Source organism: Saccopteryx bilineata, chromosome 3 (assembly GCF_036850765.1).
Source record: "Saccopteryx bilineata isolate mSacBil1 chromosome 3, mSacBil1_pri_phased_curated, whole genome shotgun sequence".
Taxonomy (NCBI): Eukaryota; Metazoa; Chordata; class Mammalia; order Chiroptera; family Emballonuridae; genus Saccopteryx; species Saccopteryx bilineata.
This window is the reverse complement of record NC_089492.1, coordinates 195521901-195542761: the sequence shown is the minus strand read 5'-3', so window position 1 is coordinate 195542761 and position 20861 is coordinate 195521901. Positions and strand designations below refer to the sequence as shown.

Genomic DNA, 20861 nt, shown 5'->3' with positions numbered 1-20861 from the left:
ATTTCTTCTCTCTATCTGTGTCACAGAAAATAAATAAATAAATAATAACGATAAGTCCAGAAGATAATAAAATAAAAATTTTTTTAAAAGGCCACACTTTATACATTTTCTCTTCCATATAGAAAACAACAACAGCAATAGTAATATCTAATCTGTAGTGAGTCTTATGTGCTAGGCCCTATCCTAAGGATTTTCATTGTATTTTATTATTGAATTCATCAGCACCAAATTAGATAAATACTATATGTTCCCAATTAAGGAGGAAAAAACAAAGGCTTTGACGGTTTGAGTCACTTGCCCAAGAGATACAGCCACACTAGGCAGTTTTCCAAATTACACATCAATGAGGAGTCAGTTTTGATCGTAAGTATTCAATTCTCCCTCCAAACCAGGTTCACAGAGATCCTTCCCTTCTCTCAATTCCTGTCATATTTTTTATATAGTTAAATGTGCATATATACACTTTGTTCTATGTACTGCTCACAAAAATTAGGGGATATTTCAAAATGAATAGGAAGAGAAAATACCCCCTAATTTTTGTGATCAGAATTAGGGGATATTTCAAAATGAATAGGAAGCAATAAAATATCTCCCAATTTTTGTGAGCAGTATATATACATAAATATGTATGTATGTTACCTTAACTATATGGAAGGCTCCTTGAAAATGGGCACTCTTAGTATCAAATACAATAGCTTGTGTATAAAAGACATTCAGCAAATGGATTAAAGATGATGATGACTGATTTTCCACCACAGAAGCCAAATGGCATGCTGGGGCATAAAAGCGCTAGGAGGCGCTGGGGTCAGACTGTGTTCAAGACTGGAGATAGTTGGGAAGAGCTTGAGGACTGTGATTTCGGATCCTCCCATTCCAAGAAGTCAAGCATGAATGTTTTCAAAGAAAAGAGGAGAAAAGATTCTCCATTTCGGTAAGATTTCAAATTCATCCAGTAGTATATTTGTGTCATGCATTGACCTTATTTTACTCGTTAATAGAAATGACTATAGATATTCAAAGACAATAAGTAGCTTAAAGCTGACTTACTTCTGAAAGGTAAGAGTCCTGACTTCTCACAGTAATGATTCTCAGTGTTAATGGCTGAGTGTTGACAGTGTGTGAAGGAAGGGGTTCTTGTTCAGTTTTTAGTGTGCCCTCTTGAATTATTATCACCATTATTCCCATTTGAAATTCACATATCTATTTGCAGAGAGCAAAGCACTCTGATGGTGTCAAGATTCTACTTTTTTTTTTTTTTATCATTTCCTGAACTTTTTCTGGGGTTTTAGTATTTCCGGCAGTCCTTTTTATTTTTATAAGTTGAATCATCCTGAGTGCATTATTCAACTTGGAAATGAGGATGGGTTAAATTTTGGAGAATGTCTTGGGAAAATATTTTCCTTCCTTTCTTTCTTGTTTGGATCAGAAGAGGAATAGGGAGAAAGGATGTGGCATGAGTCGGGGTTGTTTATCTAGTGGTGATTTAGCATTCCATAGTGCAGAAGTTTTCATTTGGGAGTACATGAAGACTCTCTCAGGGGGACATTGGATAATTCTCAATTTCTGGATCCTCGAATTCCACAGTACTCTTCTCTAAAACCTGCTTAATCCATCTCCCGCTTTGTCAGAGTCACACCTCTCAGCCATTTCATATTTTGCATGGCATAAGGGTGTCATACTTGTGAAGTGCAAGCAAAGGGAAAACTCAGAAGACTGCCACCTTCAACTCAAAAGGCTTCCTTTCTCATCTTATGCATATTTCTCCTAAGGAGGAAACCCTGAATTAGACATAGGGTATTTTAGTATGTGTTGGAAAGCATGGAAATTCAGAACCATTTGAAGAACCAGAGCCTAGTGATGCTTTCTCTTTAAAAATGCACTGGAGCCTGACCAGGTGGTGGCATAGTGGATAGAGCGTCGGACTGGGATGCAGAAGGACTCAGGTTCGAGACCCCGAGGTCACCAGCTTGGGCCCGGGCTCATCTGGCTTGAGCAAAGCTCACCAGCTTGGACCCAAGGTAGCTGGCTCGAGCAAGTGGTTACTCGGTCTGCTGAAGGCCCGCGGTCAAGGCACATATGAGAAAGCAATCAATGAACAACTAAGGTGTCCCAACGAAAAACTGATGATTGATGCTTCTCATCTCTCTCCCTTCCTGTCTATCCCTCTCTCTGACTCTCTCTTTGTCCCTGTAAAAAAAAAAAGCACTGGAGCCTGACCAGGCAATGGCGCAGTGGGTAGAGCATTGGACTGGGATGTGGAAGACCCAGGTTCAAGACCCCGAGGTCGCCAGCTTGGGCGCAGGCTCATCTGGTTTGGGCAAGGCTCACCAGCCCGAAGTCGCTGGCTCGAGCAAGGGGTCACTGTCTGCTCTAGCCCCCTGTTCAAGGCACATATAAGAAATCAAACAATGAACAACTAAGGAACCGCAACAAAGAATTGATAGTTTCTCAACTCTCTCCCTTCCTGTCTGTCTGTCCCTATCTGTCCCTCTCTCTGTCTCTACCACCAAAAAAAAAAAAAAAAAAAAAAATACACTGGAGTATTTTGTGAAACTATCTGAGTTTTCAATACCTACTGATATAAATTATACATAATTTTTGAAAATTCAGAGTATTTTATGGAATAAGGTAGTTAAAAACATTTTATCAAGTTATACCATGAAATATTCTAATTATAATCAATCTTCATAATATTTTTTCTTCTTTTTTAAGTGTAATACCACTTCTAAGACAGGGACATTTTTAAGGTTATGAAGTAACAAATCCTCATAATATTTCATCTTATGGAATATTTACTGATTTTATCTGCTATTAGTAAGTAACAAGAAATAAAATTTTTAATTTAGGATGAAAAATTGAAACCTTAAATGTGCAGGTTGCTGCATAGTTTTTTTGGTTTTTTTTAAAACAATTCTTTGTATCTGGGAGCAAAAGAGTTTGAAGACCTCTGGTGTATTATGTAGATGACTTGAAAACATTTCTTTAAACCCATATTATTCTAATTCAAGCTGAACCTTATCAATATATAAGAGTGGGAAAAAGTGGGTTGTTAATAACAATAATAAATAATACAATTAATAAATAAATAATGGAAGAATAAACTGTGCATGCTCACAACTATAAACCTACTTTTCTTCACCCCTGTACTTTTAGTAGTAGATGTTTGAATCAAAACCTATAGTAAAAATCAAGTTTGTTGTCTGTATACTTGATTCTGGCAAAGGGAAAATTGGTCAATGTCTTCAACACCAAATATTCCTTTTATCTTGAAATTCTTTAGAGAAAGAGACACTATATAACAATATAACAATGACTTTTTAATAAGGTATTTCCTCAGGTGTATTGTGTTTTTTTGATATCTTTACTGGCCTTATACACTTTAGACATATAATAGTTATTAATATATTACCATTTATTAAGCACCTAGCTAAATTTTATTTATAATTTTCATACTTTATTAAAAATATCTGCAGAATAGGACACTGAGCCTCATATAGTTAAAAAATTAGGTTGACCAAGTTCAGATGAAGCTTAATTCAAGTCGAGATCTGTCTCTTCTGTACCCCACTGCACCTTAGGCAACAGGAGCTCGAACCCTTGGTGAACTGAATGGGCTCTGCTCTTCTCTGCTCAGCTTCTCAGGCAGCTGGGTCTGCCCCATGAAGAATACAAAGTACTGGGCACTGAAGTGTACAGCTTTTACTTAATGGTTGTCTTTTAAAACATTTATACTAATTTATACTTCTACTTGAATTCACACTTGGTAGACATTTACTTAATACCTAGTTAGTGTTAAGCAGAGTAATGAAATTACATAGTCTGTCTTCTATCCATCAAAGTATAGCAGCAGAAATATATACCTTCAAGTAACTATAGCACAAGACAGAGTATATGCTGTGCCACACTAATGACAGAGCTGTGGGGAGCACTAAGAATTCTGTTTATGGGTAGACCACTTTGAGGAGGAGAAGAAAGTCTCTTTAGAGTAAGTGGTTTTAAAAATGAGTAGATTTTCAGCCATTTGTGGAACTACAGTGGGCTGAAGGGAAAGGAAAGGAGTCAGGAATGGGTGGGACTGCTTTTAATGAAAGGGGCCTACCTGTGTCTAGGGCTATCCCCCGATTCAAAGGGCCATCCAAGGTGGTGTCAGTCTCCAAGAGAGTCCCAAACAACCTCACTGATTATACATTACTCTGGTAGATAGGTGGCGATGGTTATGATTGTCTTCCCTTTCTACATGCTGCCTTCCCACATTATAAATCACAACTGCAGCAGTTGTAGGGAAGATAGAAACATATACACAGGCAGTTTGCTGCTCAGTTAGAAAGCTCTCTGTCACCTAATGGCTAGTATTAGAAATGATTCTAGCCTGACCAGGTGTTGGCGCAATGGATAGGGACTGGGATGCTGAGGACCCAGGTTCGAGACCCCCAAGGTTGCCAGCTTGAGTGCGGGCTCATCTGGTTTGAGCAAAAGCTCACCACCTTGGACCCAAGGTCGCTGGCTCAAGCAAGAAGGGGTTACTCGGTCTGCTGAAGGCCCGCGGTCAAGGCACATATGAGAGAGCAATCAATGAACAAACTAAGGTATCGCAATGCGCAATGAAAAACTAATGATTGATGCTTCTCATTTCTCCGTTCCTGTCTGTCTGTCCCTGTTTATCCCTCTCTCTGACTCTCTCTCTCTGTAAAAAAAAAGGTTCTATACACTGCCCAATATTTATTGGGGGAAAAAGGTCAACAATCGGTGTTCCTATCAGCAAAAGGACTCTGATGGAAACCATTTAAGTGAAGTAACCTTCACTATTTTGAAAAGATGTGGAAAGGGTACGTGAGAACATAGTAGTGTCATCTTCTCATTCTTCACACTGTAATGCTACCTTACGTTGACTTTCAAGTCTTCCAGAGTCAGTACCCTCAAGTTCCTACCACTCAGCAGGGGAAATCAAGAGCTTACCTGCTGCCATTTCCCTAAAATCTGATTCTGAATTGTCAACTGCTTCAACAGCTAAACACTACTACTTAAAACAATCAAGATACCTTCCCGGTAAGTAGAGAAAATAAAATGCTTACTGCTAACAACAATATAGATAAGTCAGGCTCAAGTGTCTTGGAATCTTTGTAGAAAGGGCATCCATTAAATAAAAAGTATAGCCCTGACCGGGTGTTTCAGTAGGTAGAGCATCATACCGGTACACTGACATTGCCAGTACTTGTTACCAAATACTTTTCCTGCCTCCTGCCTCTATGAAGTCTTCTCAAGAAATGCCTAGCAACCAAAAATCAAGATAAAGAATATGACCCAGAAAGGTAGCACCCTCCCTTTGCCTTTAGGAAATGCTAAATTTTATTAAAACAATTCTACATCCCCATCACAACTTTTTATAAAATGTAGAATTTTATACTATTTTCTAAAGGATTTGATATATGTTTTGAAAGATCATTTGGGCTGCTGAGTAGAACGTGCTAGGGCTTAAGATAGGCAAGAAGACTGGTCTGAAGCCACTGTGTATGTCTGGACAGAGAGGATAATGGCTTGTTTCAGAGTGATAAAAACAGAGAAATGGATGAAATCCAGATGTATTTCAGTAGTGGAACTGAGAGGACTTGCTTCCAGATTAGCATGGGTAATGGTAAAGAACAGAGGAATTAGTTTTGGGTTTTTGACTTGGCAACTGGCTAGACGAGAAAGGGGAGATTTAGGAGAGGACAGGGGTTGAGGTTGGGATGCCTGTTAAACAACTGAGTTGATGTGTCTAATGGACAATTGGATATATGAATCTGGAGCTTAGGAGAAAGGTCTAGACAGATGGTAAGAAGTTTGTGTTGCATCTGCATGTACAACACTGCTCACAAAAATTAGGGGATCAGGGAACATGCAGCTACTCCAGTACTTTCAGCCTTTGTATAGTGCATTTTCACCAATGAAATAAAAGTTGGTTTTGCATCTCATTTGCATAATTGAACAACTAACTTTTTTTGACTTGTCACTTGCTTTTCTGATGTTCTTTTTAATAAAAACAATCAAATGCTTCTTTTTTTTATTGCTTCATATTCATTTGAAATATCCCCTAATTTTTGTGAGCAGTATAGAATGTTTGTCTCAAAATCCACTTTAAAAAGTTTACAGTTTGGCCCTGGCCAACTCAGAGATAGAGCATCAGCCCATCATACAGATGTCCTGGGTCTGATTGCCAGTCAGGGCACAAATGAGAAGTGACCTAAGCAATTATAAGTGAGGTAAATGTTTGCTTCTCTTCCCCTCCCCCTCCTCTCTCTCTTCCTTTCCCACAGCCAGTGGCTTGACTGGTTCAGGTGTCAGCACCAGACCCTGAGGATAGTTCAGTTGGTCCAAGCATCAGCCCCAGACAGGGTTGCTGAGTGGATCCCGGTCGGGGTGCATGTGGGAGTCTATCTCTCTATCTCCCCTCCTCTCACATAAAAAGAGGTTTAAAATTCAATTTGATCAAAAGGAAATCAATGTATAAATCACTACCTATACAGATACTTCTTTAGTCCAGGAAGAGGAAGAGATGACCTTTTCCTTTTGTGATTTTGTGGGCATGGTCATTTACAGCTTCTGAAAGTAGTAAGCAGGCCATTGGCTCACCTGAGGAAGATTTGCTTTTCACATCTAAGCCTCCAGAAGTAAGCCCTAGTCTTACTTCCCAGAAGCTTGTTTGGGAAAGAGGGCTAAGAAAGAAAAGAGAAGAGGTTGAGACTGAACTGGTAGAAAGAGATTGATGCATAACATATTTTTCTGTTTACCTTTTAGGCAACCATATAAATTTCATTTCTAGAAATCTAATAGGGATCCACTCCTGTTGTCAGTAATTGAGGAGGGAAAAGAATGAAACCGAGGAAAGGGTTTAGAAATGAATGGGATAGAAAACAGAAAGCATGGTGGATATACAGTTTTAGGCATAGGTGTTGAATAAGTTAAAAAAAACCTTATGAAAAACTAATCAAGGCTTTAAGGATACACTTCTCTGCTGACTAGTACAGAGGAAGATACTTCCTAAAAGAAGTTGAAGACTGCCATGAAGTTATCAAGGACAGAGCTAAAACGATAATCCTGGCATATTTGGAGATCTCAGTGGGGTAAATGTTTGTTTTGTTTTGTTTTAAACCTTTATAGAGGAGGCGAGTCAGCTGGCCCTTAATGGAATAGCAGCATTTCTCCATGCAGAGGAAGAGGGAAAACATTCTAGGACTTGTAGTAGCATGAGCATTCATTTGTTAATTCTGTTGATTCATTCATATATTTTACTCATTCACTCAGTGATAAAATATATACTGCTTACAAAAATTAGGGGATATTTCAAAATGAATATGAAGTGATAAAAAAAAGAAGCATTTGATTTTTTTTAAACAAGAATATCAGAAAAGCAAATTGACAACTCAAAGAAAGTTGTTTGATTATGCAAATGAGATGCAAAACTCACTTTTATTTCATTGGTGAAAATGCACTATACAAAAGGCTGAAAGTACTGGAGTATCTGCACATTCCCTGATCCCCTAGTTTTTGTGAGCAGTGTAGTATGTTATGTACTTTATATGTGTCAGGTATTTACTATTCTGGCATTGATATACAAGGTGTGGCCAAAGTAGATTTACAGTTCATATGGAAAATACTACAATATTAATAATGAGACAAGAGGCCCTGGCCGGTTGGCTCAGTGGTAAAGCATCGGCCTGGCGTGCGGAAGTCCTGGGTTCAATTCCTGGCCAGGGCACACAGGAGAGGCGCCCATCTGCTTCTCCACCCCTAACCCTCTCTTTCCTCTCTATCTCTCTCTTCCCCTCCTGCAGCCGAGGCTCCATTGGAGCAAAAGATGGCCCGGGTGCTGGGGATGGCTCCTTGGCCTCTGCCCCAGGTGCTAGAATGGCTCTGGTTGCAACAGAGCAATGCCCTAGAGGGGCCGAGCATCGCCCCCTGGTGGGCATGCTGGGTGGATCCCGGTTGGGCACATGCGGGAGTCTGTCTGACTGCCTCCCCGTTTCCAGCTTCAGAAAAATACAAAAAAAAATAAAAAATAAAATAATAATAAGACAAGAAAACCTTTGTCATACAAGTGTAAACTACTTTTGCCCACCCTGTGTTTATATAGCATATATATAGCATTGAGCAAGACAGCCAAAGTCCTGCTCTCCTGGAGCTTACATTCTCATGGCGAAAGAAAAAGGAAATTAGCAGGTAGAACTAAGTGCTGCTGTGAAAACAGGGAGATGACCGAGGTTATGACTGATGGAGGTGTGTGTGTGTGGGGGGGGGGAACTCCTTGATTATGTAACATTTGAGCAGATACCAGAAAGATGAGAAAGGCATTTGTGAAGAGCTGAGAAAAGATGTTTCGGGTAGAGGTGGGAAAGAAAAAGGCTTCACCTTTGGAGTTAATGGTGTGAAGTGAGGGGCAAATCTGGCAGGGTTCAGATGCTACAGCACCTTGAAGGCAGGGGAAGAAACTGGGTCTTATTCTGAGTCCAACGGAGGCCTTTGAGAGGACTTCAGGAGGTGAGTGACATGTGATTTGTATGTTTAAAAAAACTCTTTGTGTACAGAATGGATTACATGAGGACAAGACTAGATTACATGGGAGGCTGGTTGGGAAGCTACTGTAGTCCTCCAGGGAAAAGATGATGATGATTTAGAGGGAGATGGGCTCATGATATATTTTGGAAATGGACTAGCTGATGGATGTTGATGAAAAATAAGGGAAAAGTAAGCTTGGAACATGAATCCTGGGTGGATAAGTGATGATCTGAGATGGGGGAGATTTAGGAGGAACAGGATTAGGTGTGGAAGTATAGCAAGTATTTGCTACACTGTAACCAAAAGTTATTTCAGTCCTTCTCTCCCAAGTTATTTCTTTCTTTTTTTAAGTGAGAGGAGGGGAGATAGAGAGACTCCCGCATGCGCCCTGACTGGGAACCACCCAGTAATCCCCCATCTGGGGCCGATGCTCCAATCAACTAACCTATCCTCAGCACCCAGGCTGACGCTCAGACCCAGTCCAGCCACTGGCTGCAGGAGAGAGGAAGAGAGAGAAGAGAGGGAGGGAGGGGAAGAGTAGCAGATGGTCACCTCCCTGTGTGCCCTGACCTGGGATTGAACCCAGGACATTCGCACACCAGGCCGATGCTCTATCCACTGAGCCAACTGGCCAGGGCCCCCAAGTTATTTCTAATCTATGTTTGAATGTATGTTTTTTCCTCCACGTTTATTATTACACTCTAAACTTTGAAATGACTACTTTGTTTTTCTAAGGTGTAAATCCTAAGAACGTGTCCTTGATAGCCAGTGGAGCAGATCTAAATTCATATACTTGGAGTAATCAGTTATTTCCTAAGTCACTGGGATCCATTGGGGCAGAATTTGCTTTCAAAAGGAGTAATGCAGGTAAAGCAAGAATACATTTAGTGTATAAATTTTTATTGTCTTCTGTAGATTTCTACTTTTTAATATATTGCAGCCCTGGCTGCTGGCACAGTGGCAAGAGCATTGTCCTGGAGCACAGAGGTCGCTGGTTCCATTCCAGGGTTACCAGCTCAATCCCAAGGGTGCCAGCTTGTTTCTGAGGGTGCCTGGCTTGACCCCAAGACTTCTAGTGCCAGCCCCAATCAGGGCAGTAGGAGAAGCGATCAGTGGGTACACAACTAAGTGGAATACCAGTTGATGCTTCTCTCGCTCTCTCCCTTCCTCTTTCAAAAAAAGAAAACACACACACACACACACACATACATTGCAGCTGCCTCCTTCCAACTGGGATGCCCTTGGGGGAACACGGAGGTTTTCCAACTGGTACTTTAGCACAGATCATTTTTTTTAATTTATTTATTAAATTTAATGCAGTGACATTGATAAATCAGGGTACATATGTTGAGAGAAAACATCTCTAGATTATTTTGACATTTGATTGTGCTGTATACCCCTCCCCCAAAGCTAAATTGTCTTCTGTCACCTTCTATCTAGTTTTCTTTGTGCCCCTCCCCTCCCCCAACCCCTCGCTCCTTCTTCACCCCATCTCCCCTCCCCCCACCCTCCACCCCTGTTGCCATCACATTCTTGTTCATGTCTGTGAGTCTCATTTTTATGTCCCTTCTATGTATGGATTCATATAGTTCTTAGTTTTTTTTCTGATTTACTTATTTCACTCCGTATAATGTTATCAAGGTCCATCGATGTTATTGTAAATGATCCGATGTCATCATTTCTTATGGCTGAGGAGTATTCCATAGTATATATGTACCAAAGCTTTTTAATCCACTCGTCCTCTGACGGACACTTGGGCTGTTTCCAGATCTTCACTATTGTGAACAATACTGCCATAAACATGGGGGTAGCACAGATCATTTTAAGGGAATCATTTGCCAGGTCTCAGTTTCTACACCTATTCTTTCTTAAAATGAATCTACCTGAACAAGTGTTTTTGTTCTACTTTACAAAAGAAAGGAAGGCTTCTCACTGTTTATTCTGGTGTGCTTCCTATTTCCCCAAAGTGTACAAATACCTGGGGTACCTACAAAGGGGTAATTTGATATGCTAGTATAAGTGTTGAAAAAGTGATTGGGGAACAAATCCTTAAATCAAGTGGTTTCCAGTTTTTAACTTTCAAAAGATTGGCGGGAACCTTCAGTTAGCTGACGGGTAATTAAGTCAGTTCTTATGAGGTCACTCTATGGCTTTTGTTTATAACTTTAATAGAGTTCAAAGAGTATAGTGATACAGCTGTAACAAAACACCTTTCATTTCCAACTGTTTATGTTAAGGATTTTCATGGCTTCCATTTTCAAAAATGAAAAAAAAAGCAATAGAATTAATGTTGAATGCTGATTTTAGCAATAAGTAATATTCATTTGTGGATACTTGAGCTACTTGAAAAAGGTCCCATCTTTCTCATTGATATGACTCCCCCCCAAATTACTTTTCATGTGTAGTAATAAAAATTTAGATATTCATCTTTTTTGATTAATTATATATAAGGAATCATTGTAATTAAAACTAACTTAATCAAGAAAAGAGTATTTTAATAATGCTTATGGTTACAAGAAATTGTTTTAAAGGTGTCAGTTTACACTTTTGAGTGATCAGTTTAAAGACTTTTAGGCCTAAAATTATTACTTGGGTAAAATTTTGGAGTTAAGTTATAAATGAAAGTAAAACTCTAGAAAGAAAAGGGATTATTGTGAAATTTCCAACTGTTAAAAATAAAACCTGTTTCCTGTATTTCTTAAGTCAATATTGGTAGGCATAAAATCACTGTGGTGTTTAAACTCTATTGGTTATATTTTAAAAGGTATAATAGTTTTATGTATGTATGTGATAGTTCAATGTCTATAATTATTCTTTTTTGTGTGTTTATGACAAAGACAGAGAAACAGAGAGACAGAGACAAACAGATAGACAGGAAGGGAGAGAGATGAAAAGCATCAATTCTTCATTCCAGCTCCTTAGTTGTTCATTGATTGCTTTCTATTATGTGCCTTGACCAGGGGGCTACAACAGAGCAAGTGACCCCTTGCTCAAGCCAGCAACCTTGGGCTTCAAGCCAGTGACTTTTGGGCTCAAGCCAGTGACCTCGGGGTTTCGAACTTGGGTTCTCTGCATCCCAGTCTGACACTCTATCCACTGTGCCACCACCTGGTCAGGCCAATGTCTATAATTATAATATTCCATAATTACATCTTTTGGAACAGTAAAACTTAGGATGGAAAATTTTAGGTATCAGGTTAAATAAAGTATGTGAAAAAGTAAAGAGTTTTTTGGGGTTTTTTTTTAATATAGGTAGTTTTGGATCAAAAAAGTATGAGGATTATTGTTTAGCAATTAAGTAGTTCTGTTGTGACATCAACATACATCAGCCATTTTATAGGTTTTCCAGATACTTTGAAGATTCAACTTACCCATTTTATAAGTGCTGAGGTGTCAAACGCTGCAGCACTGTAATTTACTTATTTTTTCTTTTTTAAAAAAATAATATTACTGAGCCAACTGGTTAAATACAAACCAGTTTAAAGAATAGTACCACAGCTGGTGCTTTAGGATGATGAAAGATTAGCATCAAATGAAAGCTGTCGCAACACACAAGGAAATTTTTTCACATTACAGGTTCTTTCTGGATCTTTTCATTAATCATCTAACCCATTTTTCTCTGCTTTTCTTAAAATATTCTCCTTATTTATTTATTTTTTTTCTGAAGCTGGAAATGGGGAGAGACAGTCAGACAGGCTCCCGCATGTGCCTGACCGGGATCCACCCGGCATGCCCACCAGGGGGCGATGCTCTGCCCCCTCCGGGGCGTCGCTTTTGCCTCAACCAGAGCCACTCTAGCGCCTGGGGCAGAGGCCAAGGAGCCATCCCCAGCGCCCGGGCCATCTTTGCTCCAATGGAGCGAGCCTTGGCTGCGGGAGGGGAAGAGAGAGAGAGAGAGAGAGAGAGAGAGAGAGAGAGAGAGAGAGAGAGAGGAAGGGGGGATGGAGAAGCAAATGGGTGCTTCTCCTATGTGCCCTGGCCGGGAATCAAACCCGGGTCCCCCGCACGCCAGGCCGACGCTCTACCGCTGAGCCAACCGGCCAGGGCAAAATATTCTCCTTATTATTCTTCCTTTCCATCTGCCTTCTCCTTTGAAGAAAGCATAATTAAACCAATTTCACTATCATGCAGTGAAAGTTTTCCTGAAAAATTAGAGGACACACAAGGTAATTTTGGGGCATTATAGATGAGTACATCTTGTTCTTTGAATCTCTTGTTCAATTTTCTTCTCAACATTTACCTCAAATCTTGTCATGAAAGGCCACCCTCTGAAGGCCAAGGTCTCCTGTTTTTGAGTCAGATCCCGTCTAGGAGAAAGAGACACATGCCCTGTCAAGCACATCTTCAGCAGTTCAGATTCTAAGACTAATTTGTTCTCAAAAAGCTATATGTGTGTATTCTTAACTTAATTATGATAATTTATACAAATCAAGTAAATCTACTTAAAAGGACATATTCTAATTTTGTAATAAATTTTCCTGGAATTTTTCTTTAAAGTTCTGAAACTTATTTATTAAACATTAACAGTCATATAAAAAAAAAAGTTACCCAGATTAATAGAGATGGTGGATTTCCTAGAGATTGTGTTTCTGCTTTAAACATTGCTGACTGTTGGCTCCAACCTGAATTTGCAGTTCACAAGGTATTTCAAATGATGAGCCAAAATAATTTAAGAAGACTTTATTTCTACACATTTTTTCTTAGCAACTTCTTCCTTTAACAGGGAGAAGCCCTCCAGAACTGTTTAGTGCCTGGCTTTCAGAGTCTGATATATTTTCATTCCGTTACTCACTAGCCTTATGATTGTAGACAAGTTATGTATACTCCTGAGGTCAGTTTCCCTGTATAAAAATTCAGGAAATAATATTTACCTAGGTATTATTATATAACCATACCTAAGATTTTTGTCAAACAGTAAACATTCAGTAAGTGTTTGCTCTGATGATGAGGGTGAGAGCAAGAGAGATGTTTTGAAATTGCTACTGAAATGTGATCACTGCCTTGAACTTCCTTTCAAAAAGTCTTTTGAAATGAAGGACTGATTCATGATTTTAAATGAATACTGGAGGGAAAAGAAAAGTCAAATTAGGCAGCTGTGTTTATGCAAAATTCAGTAGTGTTAAAAGTTGTATAAACTGATAACATGTTTACTGTGTAAAATCTTTTAGGGTCTGGTAAATAATGCTGTTAGACATTTGCTGGTTTAAGAGCAAACACTCACTAAGAGGCTACTATGCACGGCACCGTGACAGACATAAGGGACCCAGAAGCTCAGGGTCCAGACTTGTGAACAAATACACTATATAAAAAAGCTTCAGTTGTAGCTACCAAATGAACAGTTCTTTGAAGGCACCAAAGCTATCAGGACACTCATTTTTTCTCTGACAAACTTACTTCCTTTCTGGCGTAACTAGGCTCCTTGAAAGAGCATTTGTATTCATTTCTCCTCATATTTCCAGGTTGCTCAACTCCCTGTAGTTTATCCTCAGGCTACTGAAACAGGTCCTGCTAGGTCCTGTCATTATCCTAGTGGCTAGATCCAGTGGGCATGCTAATCCCTCCAAGACCTGTGCCTCCTTTCTTATTCCTTCTGTCTTCACACACTGTTTCTCTCGAATTCTCAGACCCCGCCCTTTCTACCATCTTCTTTTCTTTTCTCTCTCTTCCACTGGGTCCTTTCCTTTCCATTCCATTAATGCTGGTGTTCCTGGGCTCAGCTCATCCTGCAGTCTTTCTGAGATGCCTCCCCCAAGCCCATGGCTCCATGACTGCCATACCTGATCATTCCAGTCTCCCAGGCTGCTCTGTCTCTGGGACTTGAATATTCCACATGCACCGTATCTTCCCCCAAACCCGATTCACTTCATGTTGTTGTTCTTAGTCACCTAAAGGTCAACCTTGGGTTTTTCATTTCTGTCTTGCCCTATGCCTTTCCCTCACGTACTCACTCAGTTCCCCTCTTCTCCATTGCCTCAGTGACTGCGTTAGTTCAGACCTTCATAATCTGTCATTTCAGCTCTAGCAGTGACCTCTTGACTGCTCTCCTGCCTTAGATTTTCCCCTTCCCACCCATCCCTATGTTGCCCCTAGACTGATCATTCACAAATAGTGATGATGAGGAGGAGGAGGATGAAAGCTCATGTTTGCGGAATACAAGGTTCTGTGCTAAGTGCTTTGCATACATCTGGTTCAATTCCTATAACAACCTTACATGAATAGGTGCATTTATCGTGATTTTACAAAATGAAGAAAAGCCCAGAGGGCACCACAGCAATGCGGCTTCCTGGCAGGAAATACCCCATGTTAGGAATTGGAGCATACAAGCCTGGCATGTTCAGGGAGAACTCAGCCTTGCATTCAGATTTGAACTCAGTCGCTTATTAACTATAAGAATTTAGGCAAGTTCTAAGCCATAGGTTTTAATAATAATATAAACCTAAGAGGGTTGTTATATGGACTGAATAGGATTATCTGTTAAACTATATAGTGCCATGCGTGAAATATAGTAGATGCTCAAAAAATAGAACTTAGAATTGGTAGTGGTAGTATTCAAAGTTCCTCTCTGGTACTTTAAAATATTCACCTTCTGACGATGAAACTTTATGATACATCACTAGGAAATCTTGGACGGTATGCTACTTACAATCAGGCAGGATATATTCCTTCCTTTCTCAAAAAAGAAGTGGGATCAGCTGGCCAAAGAATACACTTAGCACCTCTAGGTGCAGCAGCTTCAGGTAAGAATGACTTTGGATACATTTTTGGGAAGTATGATCAGAAAGAAGCTTATGAAAGCTTCTATAGTCACTTTTCCCAAGTAAGATTTTTAAGTTGATCTCACCTTATTAGCAAGTTTTCATTGTTTTTGGCAAAATGTCATGTTTTTCTCCCAAAGATGTGATTCTAGCATGCAATAATTACAAGAGCTACTTCTAATTAAGTTGTTACTCTGCTAGATTACACAGGCTGTGCTGTTTAATCCTCAACCTGATGACACAGTTCTCTTTTATAGATGAGGGAGTTGACATTACCTAATGTCACACAGCTCATAAGTGATGAAGCCAGATAGACACTGTGCTACATCAGATGTGAGAAGATGTATTTCTCAGAGCTTTTGCCTAGCACCTGGCCCAGAGTGCAAGCTCAGTAAATGTTGAGGTTCTTCTCTATTAGTGACAGGCCATTCCTCTAGGGCTCCGTTTAGAGTACAGAACTGAACTGTGGCAGAACTTCCATTGGCTTTTGCTGTGCTGCTGGTGACAGGATTTATTCCTCCACCCTCCAAAGTCACCTACTTTGCAGTGGTGTGGCTTATGACAGCCACATTCAGGGCTATGCTCTTGAAACTGAGGGTGATGGTTTTGTACTTCAGCTGACCAGATTGGACTATGAACTCTAAGTTATTGTAATCTAAAACAGATATCCTCATGAAAGCACCTAAAATAAACACTAAGGCAGATAATCAGAAGTTTGATAAGATACCTAATTACAATATCGTTTAAAAGTTGACTCCAAAAGTTTTCTGACAGCCTGTCCTAACCAGGATCTTATATTAAAACTCCTGATTAGAGTTGCCAATCTTAAAGTTCCCATTATTGGAGCTAAAATTCTAAAAAGCACTGAATTTTTGTAATTTTTTCTTACCACAGTAGAACTGCTTAAACAGTAATCAGTTACCTTATCTGTGAAAAAAGATTGCTTTATTTTCTCTCTGCTGAAACAAAATATATAAACCATGTACAGCAATCATTTTTATGAAGTCTCAGATATTTTAAGCCAGCCTTATAATGAGTTATTAGCCATGGCTTAGTAGCAGTTTTTAATGTAAAAGCTGAAAATCATTATATTACACATCATTTTGTTACCTGAGTAACTGCTCTTAGAGGGTGTTTATAAGATATTGAAGACTCATATATTATTCTGTCAGATGAGCATGCATATTCCTGTTTTCATTTTTTAAAGTAAATGCTTTCTCATAACTTTTCATCTCTTCATTTACTCTGCTCATCAGATTTCCCCACCGATGGTGATAGGAGGAAAGGTAAAAAAAGAAGTAAATATTAATCATTCTCAAGTGGTTACTGCTGAGCCTTAGGAACACTGTTCTGTAGAAGTATTTTCCAGCTCTCCCATTTGTGTGGCAGTTTCCCACAACAAAACAGAACTAGGTCATTACCATTTACTCAGCTAGTTCCCCTCCTCACAGTCTTCATGTCTGCTGCTGTTCTTCCTCACTCTCAAATTTTGAGAAAAAAAGTCAAATTAATTTCTTCCTTCCTCTCCATGTAATCTCTCATTTCAAACTGTCTAATACCTCCTATCCCCTGCTTTAACAGTGACAAGGACTTTGAGGAGTGACTTCTCTCCCATACAGCTGCCCTTTAGGGCCCAGTTCTGAGAGTTCTGCGTACATTAACATATTTAATCCTCCAACCACTATTCCAGAATCTACTACAGGATAGGGCAAAAATAGGCTTACAGTGTGAGTACGCATAACCTAGAGTTTATTCATATATTACTGTTTACTCATTATTTTTTTCCATATGAACAGCTATAAACCTAGTCTTGCCCCACCCAGTATTTGATATCCATTGTACAAAGGCATTTTTTTCAGTCTTGCTAAAATTATATAGTAGTGGCACTGACTAAATTCTTCCCTAGAGGCAAACACCCTTTCCTTTAGCAAACCTTTTCTACAAGAAATTAAGTGCCCTTGATAGAACACATGTAGTTTTTAAAATAAATGCACAATAAGGGCTAGAGGGCTGACGGCCCCACCCTGGGCCTGCTGCGGTGCAGGGCATGCTCCAGTTGAGTCACAAAAAGCCATTTTGCCCCGCATGAGATCTGGGCTCCTTTGTCAGCGACCAAGCTCTTGACCAAGGGTTTTGAATCCTAACACTATTATTTTTCAGAGAGAATCCTAAATGTCAACATTTTGTCTCCTTGGTTTTACAACTCTTGGCCTGGACTCAGTTTCCTTCAGATGCATTTAGGCCTCAACTTAGGCTGTTGTGACCTGGAAAGTAACTTGCCTGTTTTTCACTCCCCAACCCCTCACTTTCTACCCAGTAATAACTTAAGAATGTGTCCCCTTCCCCCTTCTGTGAATCACCTGGACTTATTGCCTCTTTTCCTTCCTCTTTCCACTCCCATCTTTTCACATGCTCTCCCATCTGCCCACAGTGCCATTTTGACCTGTAGACCTCATGTGAGCTCACTAATTGAGCAGACTGATGCTCATCTGTGTTCCACTGTTCCTGCAAAACGTGCATTAACTGGCCCTTCTAGATATGTTGTTCCTGCCTTTGTTAGGTAGCTTTTTATTGGCTTTTTACCTTTGAGAATTTAAAACAAGTTAAGAGTAGGATGAGCCTGACCAGGCGGTGGCACAGTGGATAGAGTGTCGGACTGGGATGCCGAGGACCCAGGTTCGAGACCCCAAGGTCGCCAGCTTGAGCACAGGCTCATCTGGTTTGAGCAAAAGCTCACCAGCTTGGACCCAAGGTCGCTGGCTTGAGCAAGGGGTTACTCGGTTTGCTGAAGACCCACGGTCAAGGCACATATGAGAAAGCAATCAATGAACAACTAAGGTATCGCAATGCGCAACAAAAAACTAATGATTGATGCTTCTCATCTTTCCGTTCCTGTCTGTCTGTCCCTCTCTCTGACTCTCTCTGTCTCTGTAAAAAAAAAAAAAAAGTTTAAGAATTTAAAATTTTGCTAAATTTTACTCAACCTAATGTATGAATAAAACCTTATGATGAAAGGTTTGGGGTCCTAGGAATGGCTCACCTATTAGAGCGATTCTGTTATCATCCATCCTTTTCCCAATAAAAAACTAAGTTTTCTTGAGTCTAAAAAACTGCATTTTAATGTTTAAAAAGATTCCCAATAGGTAGCTCCATGAAGCCAGAGCTTTATAGGATTCATAATTCTGAATACACTTTTTGTAGTTATCTGTGTTTGAATATTATTTAGATGTTACCACAAGTGTAACTTTATGAAGTCACTAAGACTGTGGGTATTGACTACTGAACATGGTCATCTTAGTTGGCTGTTACCTATCTAAACGTGGCGGCAGCTCCCGAACCCAAATAAGAAAGAGCAGCAGTGTCAGCTGTAAACCAGAAATAATGCCTCTGAAGCTACTGAAAGTTCTCATTGGTGTCAACAGAATACTACACTGGAATTTTTAGTTTTAATCTTTAGAAAACCCTTATAGACCACTGAATTAATCTTTTAAAGGAGAAAATTCAAAATTTCCCCATAGAATGAGAGGGTGAATCACTTTATTTTGAATTTAATTATCAAACTAAAAAATTCTAATATTTGATTCTGTTTTCTTTCAGAATATACCATGAACACAAAAACTGGTCGAGGGCAATATTCAGGACCCACTTACAGTTCTACAGCCAAGAATATAAATATTGTGAATCGTGCACAGCCAGTTCCCTCAGTGCACGGGAGGACAGACTGGATGGCCAAGTATGGAGGCCGCCGGTAGGTCTGGTGTGCAGCCCTGTGTCATTGCCCACAGAGTCCTCTAAGCCTCGGAAACGTCTACAGATGTCTACTTCTACTATGTGCAGGAAGAACTGTGGAATAGTGGGTACTCTGAAGACAAAACTCATCTCCTATTTTCTTTCCTAGAAGTGAAATGCATTTTCTTGGCTTTGTTGCCCCTATATGAGTGAGACTGATATATGGGTAAGACTTTACAAAGTATTGAATAAACTATTTGCCAAAGTATTAAGTATTTGATATACAAATTAATAGATATTAAGTACAAGAAGCTTTTTAAAAAGAAATGCCTCCAGAAATGTTTAGTCTTTTAGTTTTCATGTGTTGTATATATTTACCTAAACTACTTAATAATTCATCGTTTGGCCTCAGAGGCTTATTGTGTTTTCACAATTTTTTATACCAGTTTAGGTAGACCACCGGTATGGTAGGCTGTCAGGTACAGTTCTTATTTGGCCAAGGCTCTCCTCTGCCACTTTGGCAATGGCAGAAAAATGGTACTACATCATTCTTCTACTTTGAACTTACAGAAGCAATCATATTGCCAATCCTGAGCAGTATGTCTTTCTTAGAAATAAATTTTTCTTTAACATAGAGATGTCAAAATTATACCACCTTATTTTAGTGGAAAGTGGGCCTACTGCTTAATTTTGACCAATACAACTGCTATGAATCCATGGTGATGATCAAACCCAATGGCTTAATGACACAATGAACCAAGTCAAGGATCTTCCATGTTCACATAAAAAAAGTTCTTAAAACTGTGATGTGTGTTCATCAGACTTTCAAAATACATTTCCATGTTCCTACTGGGCATAAGGATGAGAGATGTCAGCTGGTTCCCCAAAGCAGACTCTTGCTGCTGATCACTGACTGACACAGGTGACCGTCATGTTTGCTCTGAAGAGCAAGTGCATTGAGCTGCTACAGCAGTGATTTCACTTAGTACATTTTTTTGTCTTAGTTTTATTTCTAAATTGGTATTTAAAATAGACATTTTGAACTTATGACAACTCTATTTAAACCTACCATTTTATGGACTGGACATTAGTACTGTAAATTCTTTTTAGAAAATAATATTAACAGCTGATAATTTTATATATTTTATGACTTTGTAATAAATGCTAATATAATTGGTATCACCTTATGATTATCCCAAAGACACATCATCATAATACGATATTTTTGTACAGAAGATTCAGCTCTCCTTGTTGAAAAATGTAAAATCTGAATAATTTATGTTGGTGGTAATGGCTATATATATTTGTACAGTTTTAATTACTGTCTCAAAGCTAAAAAATTCTGCCTGACCAGGCAGTGGCACAGTGGATAGAGTGTTGGACTGGGATGCAGAGGACCCAGGTTCAGAACCCCGAGGTCACCAGCTTGAGTGCAGTCTCATCTGGCTTGAGTGGAGGCTCACCAGCTTGAGTGAGGGGTCATTGGCTTGAGTGTGGGATCATGGACATGACCCCATGGTTGCTGGCTTGAGCCCAGAGGTCGCTGACTTGAAGCCCAAGGTCACTAGCTTGAACCCAAGGTCGCTGGCTTGAGCAAGGGGCACTTGCTCTTCTGTAGCCCCCCCCCCCCATCAAAGCACATATGAGAAAGCAATCAGTAAACAACTAAGGAGCTGCAATGAAGAATTGATGCTTCTCATCTCTCCCTCCCTCCCTTTCTGCCTGTCTGTCCCTATCTGTCCCTCTCATTGACTCACGCTCTCTGTCATAAAAAAAGCTAAAAAATTCTTTTATGTTGCTGGGACTGTTTAAATTCTGAATAGATATTAAAGTTAATATGGTTAA

At 39.6% G+C, this 20861-nt stretch overlaps 1 protein-coding gene across 12 annotated transcripts in view; it reads left to right on the top strand.

Moving 5' to 3' along the window:
- The window catches only part of MAK (male germ cell associated kinase), a 65147-nt gene extending 44286 nt beyond the window's left edge, over positions 1–20861 (top strand). For 6 of the 12 annotated variants that reach the window (XM_066268488.1, XM_066268487.1, XM_066268490.1 and 3 more), the window contains exons 10-15: positions 759–931; positions 4898–5046; positions 9268–9399; positions 15150–15269; positions 16544–16573; positions 18885–19171. In XM_066268488.1, the coding sequence (XP_066124585.1) occupies positions 759–931; positions 4898–5046; positions 9268–9399; positions 15150–15269; positions 16544–16573; positions 18885–19039 (759 nt within the window). In that variant the 3' untranslated portion in view covers positions 19040–19171. Of the gene's footprint in view, positions 1–758; positions 932–4897; positions 5047–6999; positions 7101–9267; positions 9400–15149; positions 15270–16543; positions 16574–18884 lie in introns of those variants that run through there. The other 6 variants (XM_066268485.1, XM_066268484.1, XR_010730408.1 and 3 more) reach the window with 6 other exon arrangements.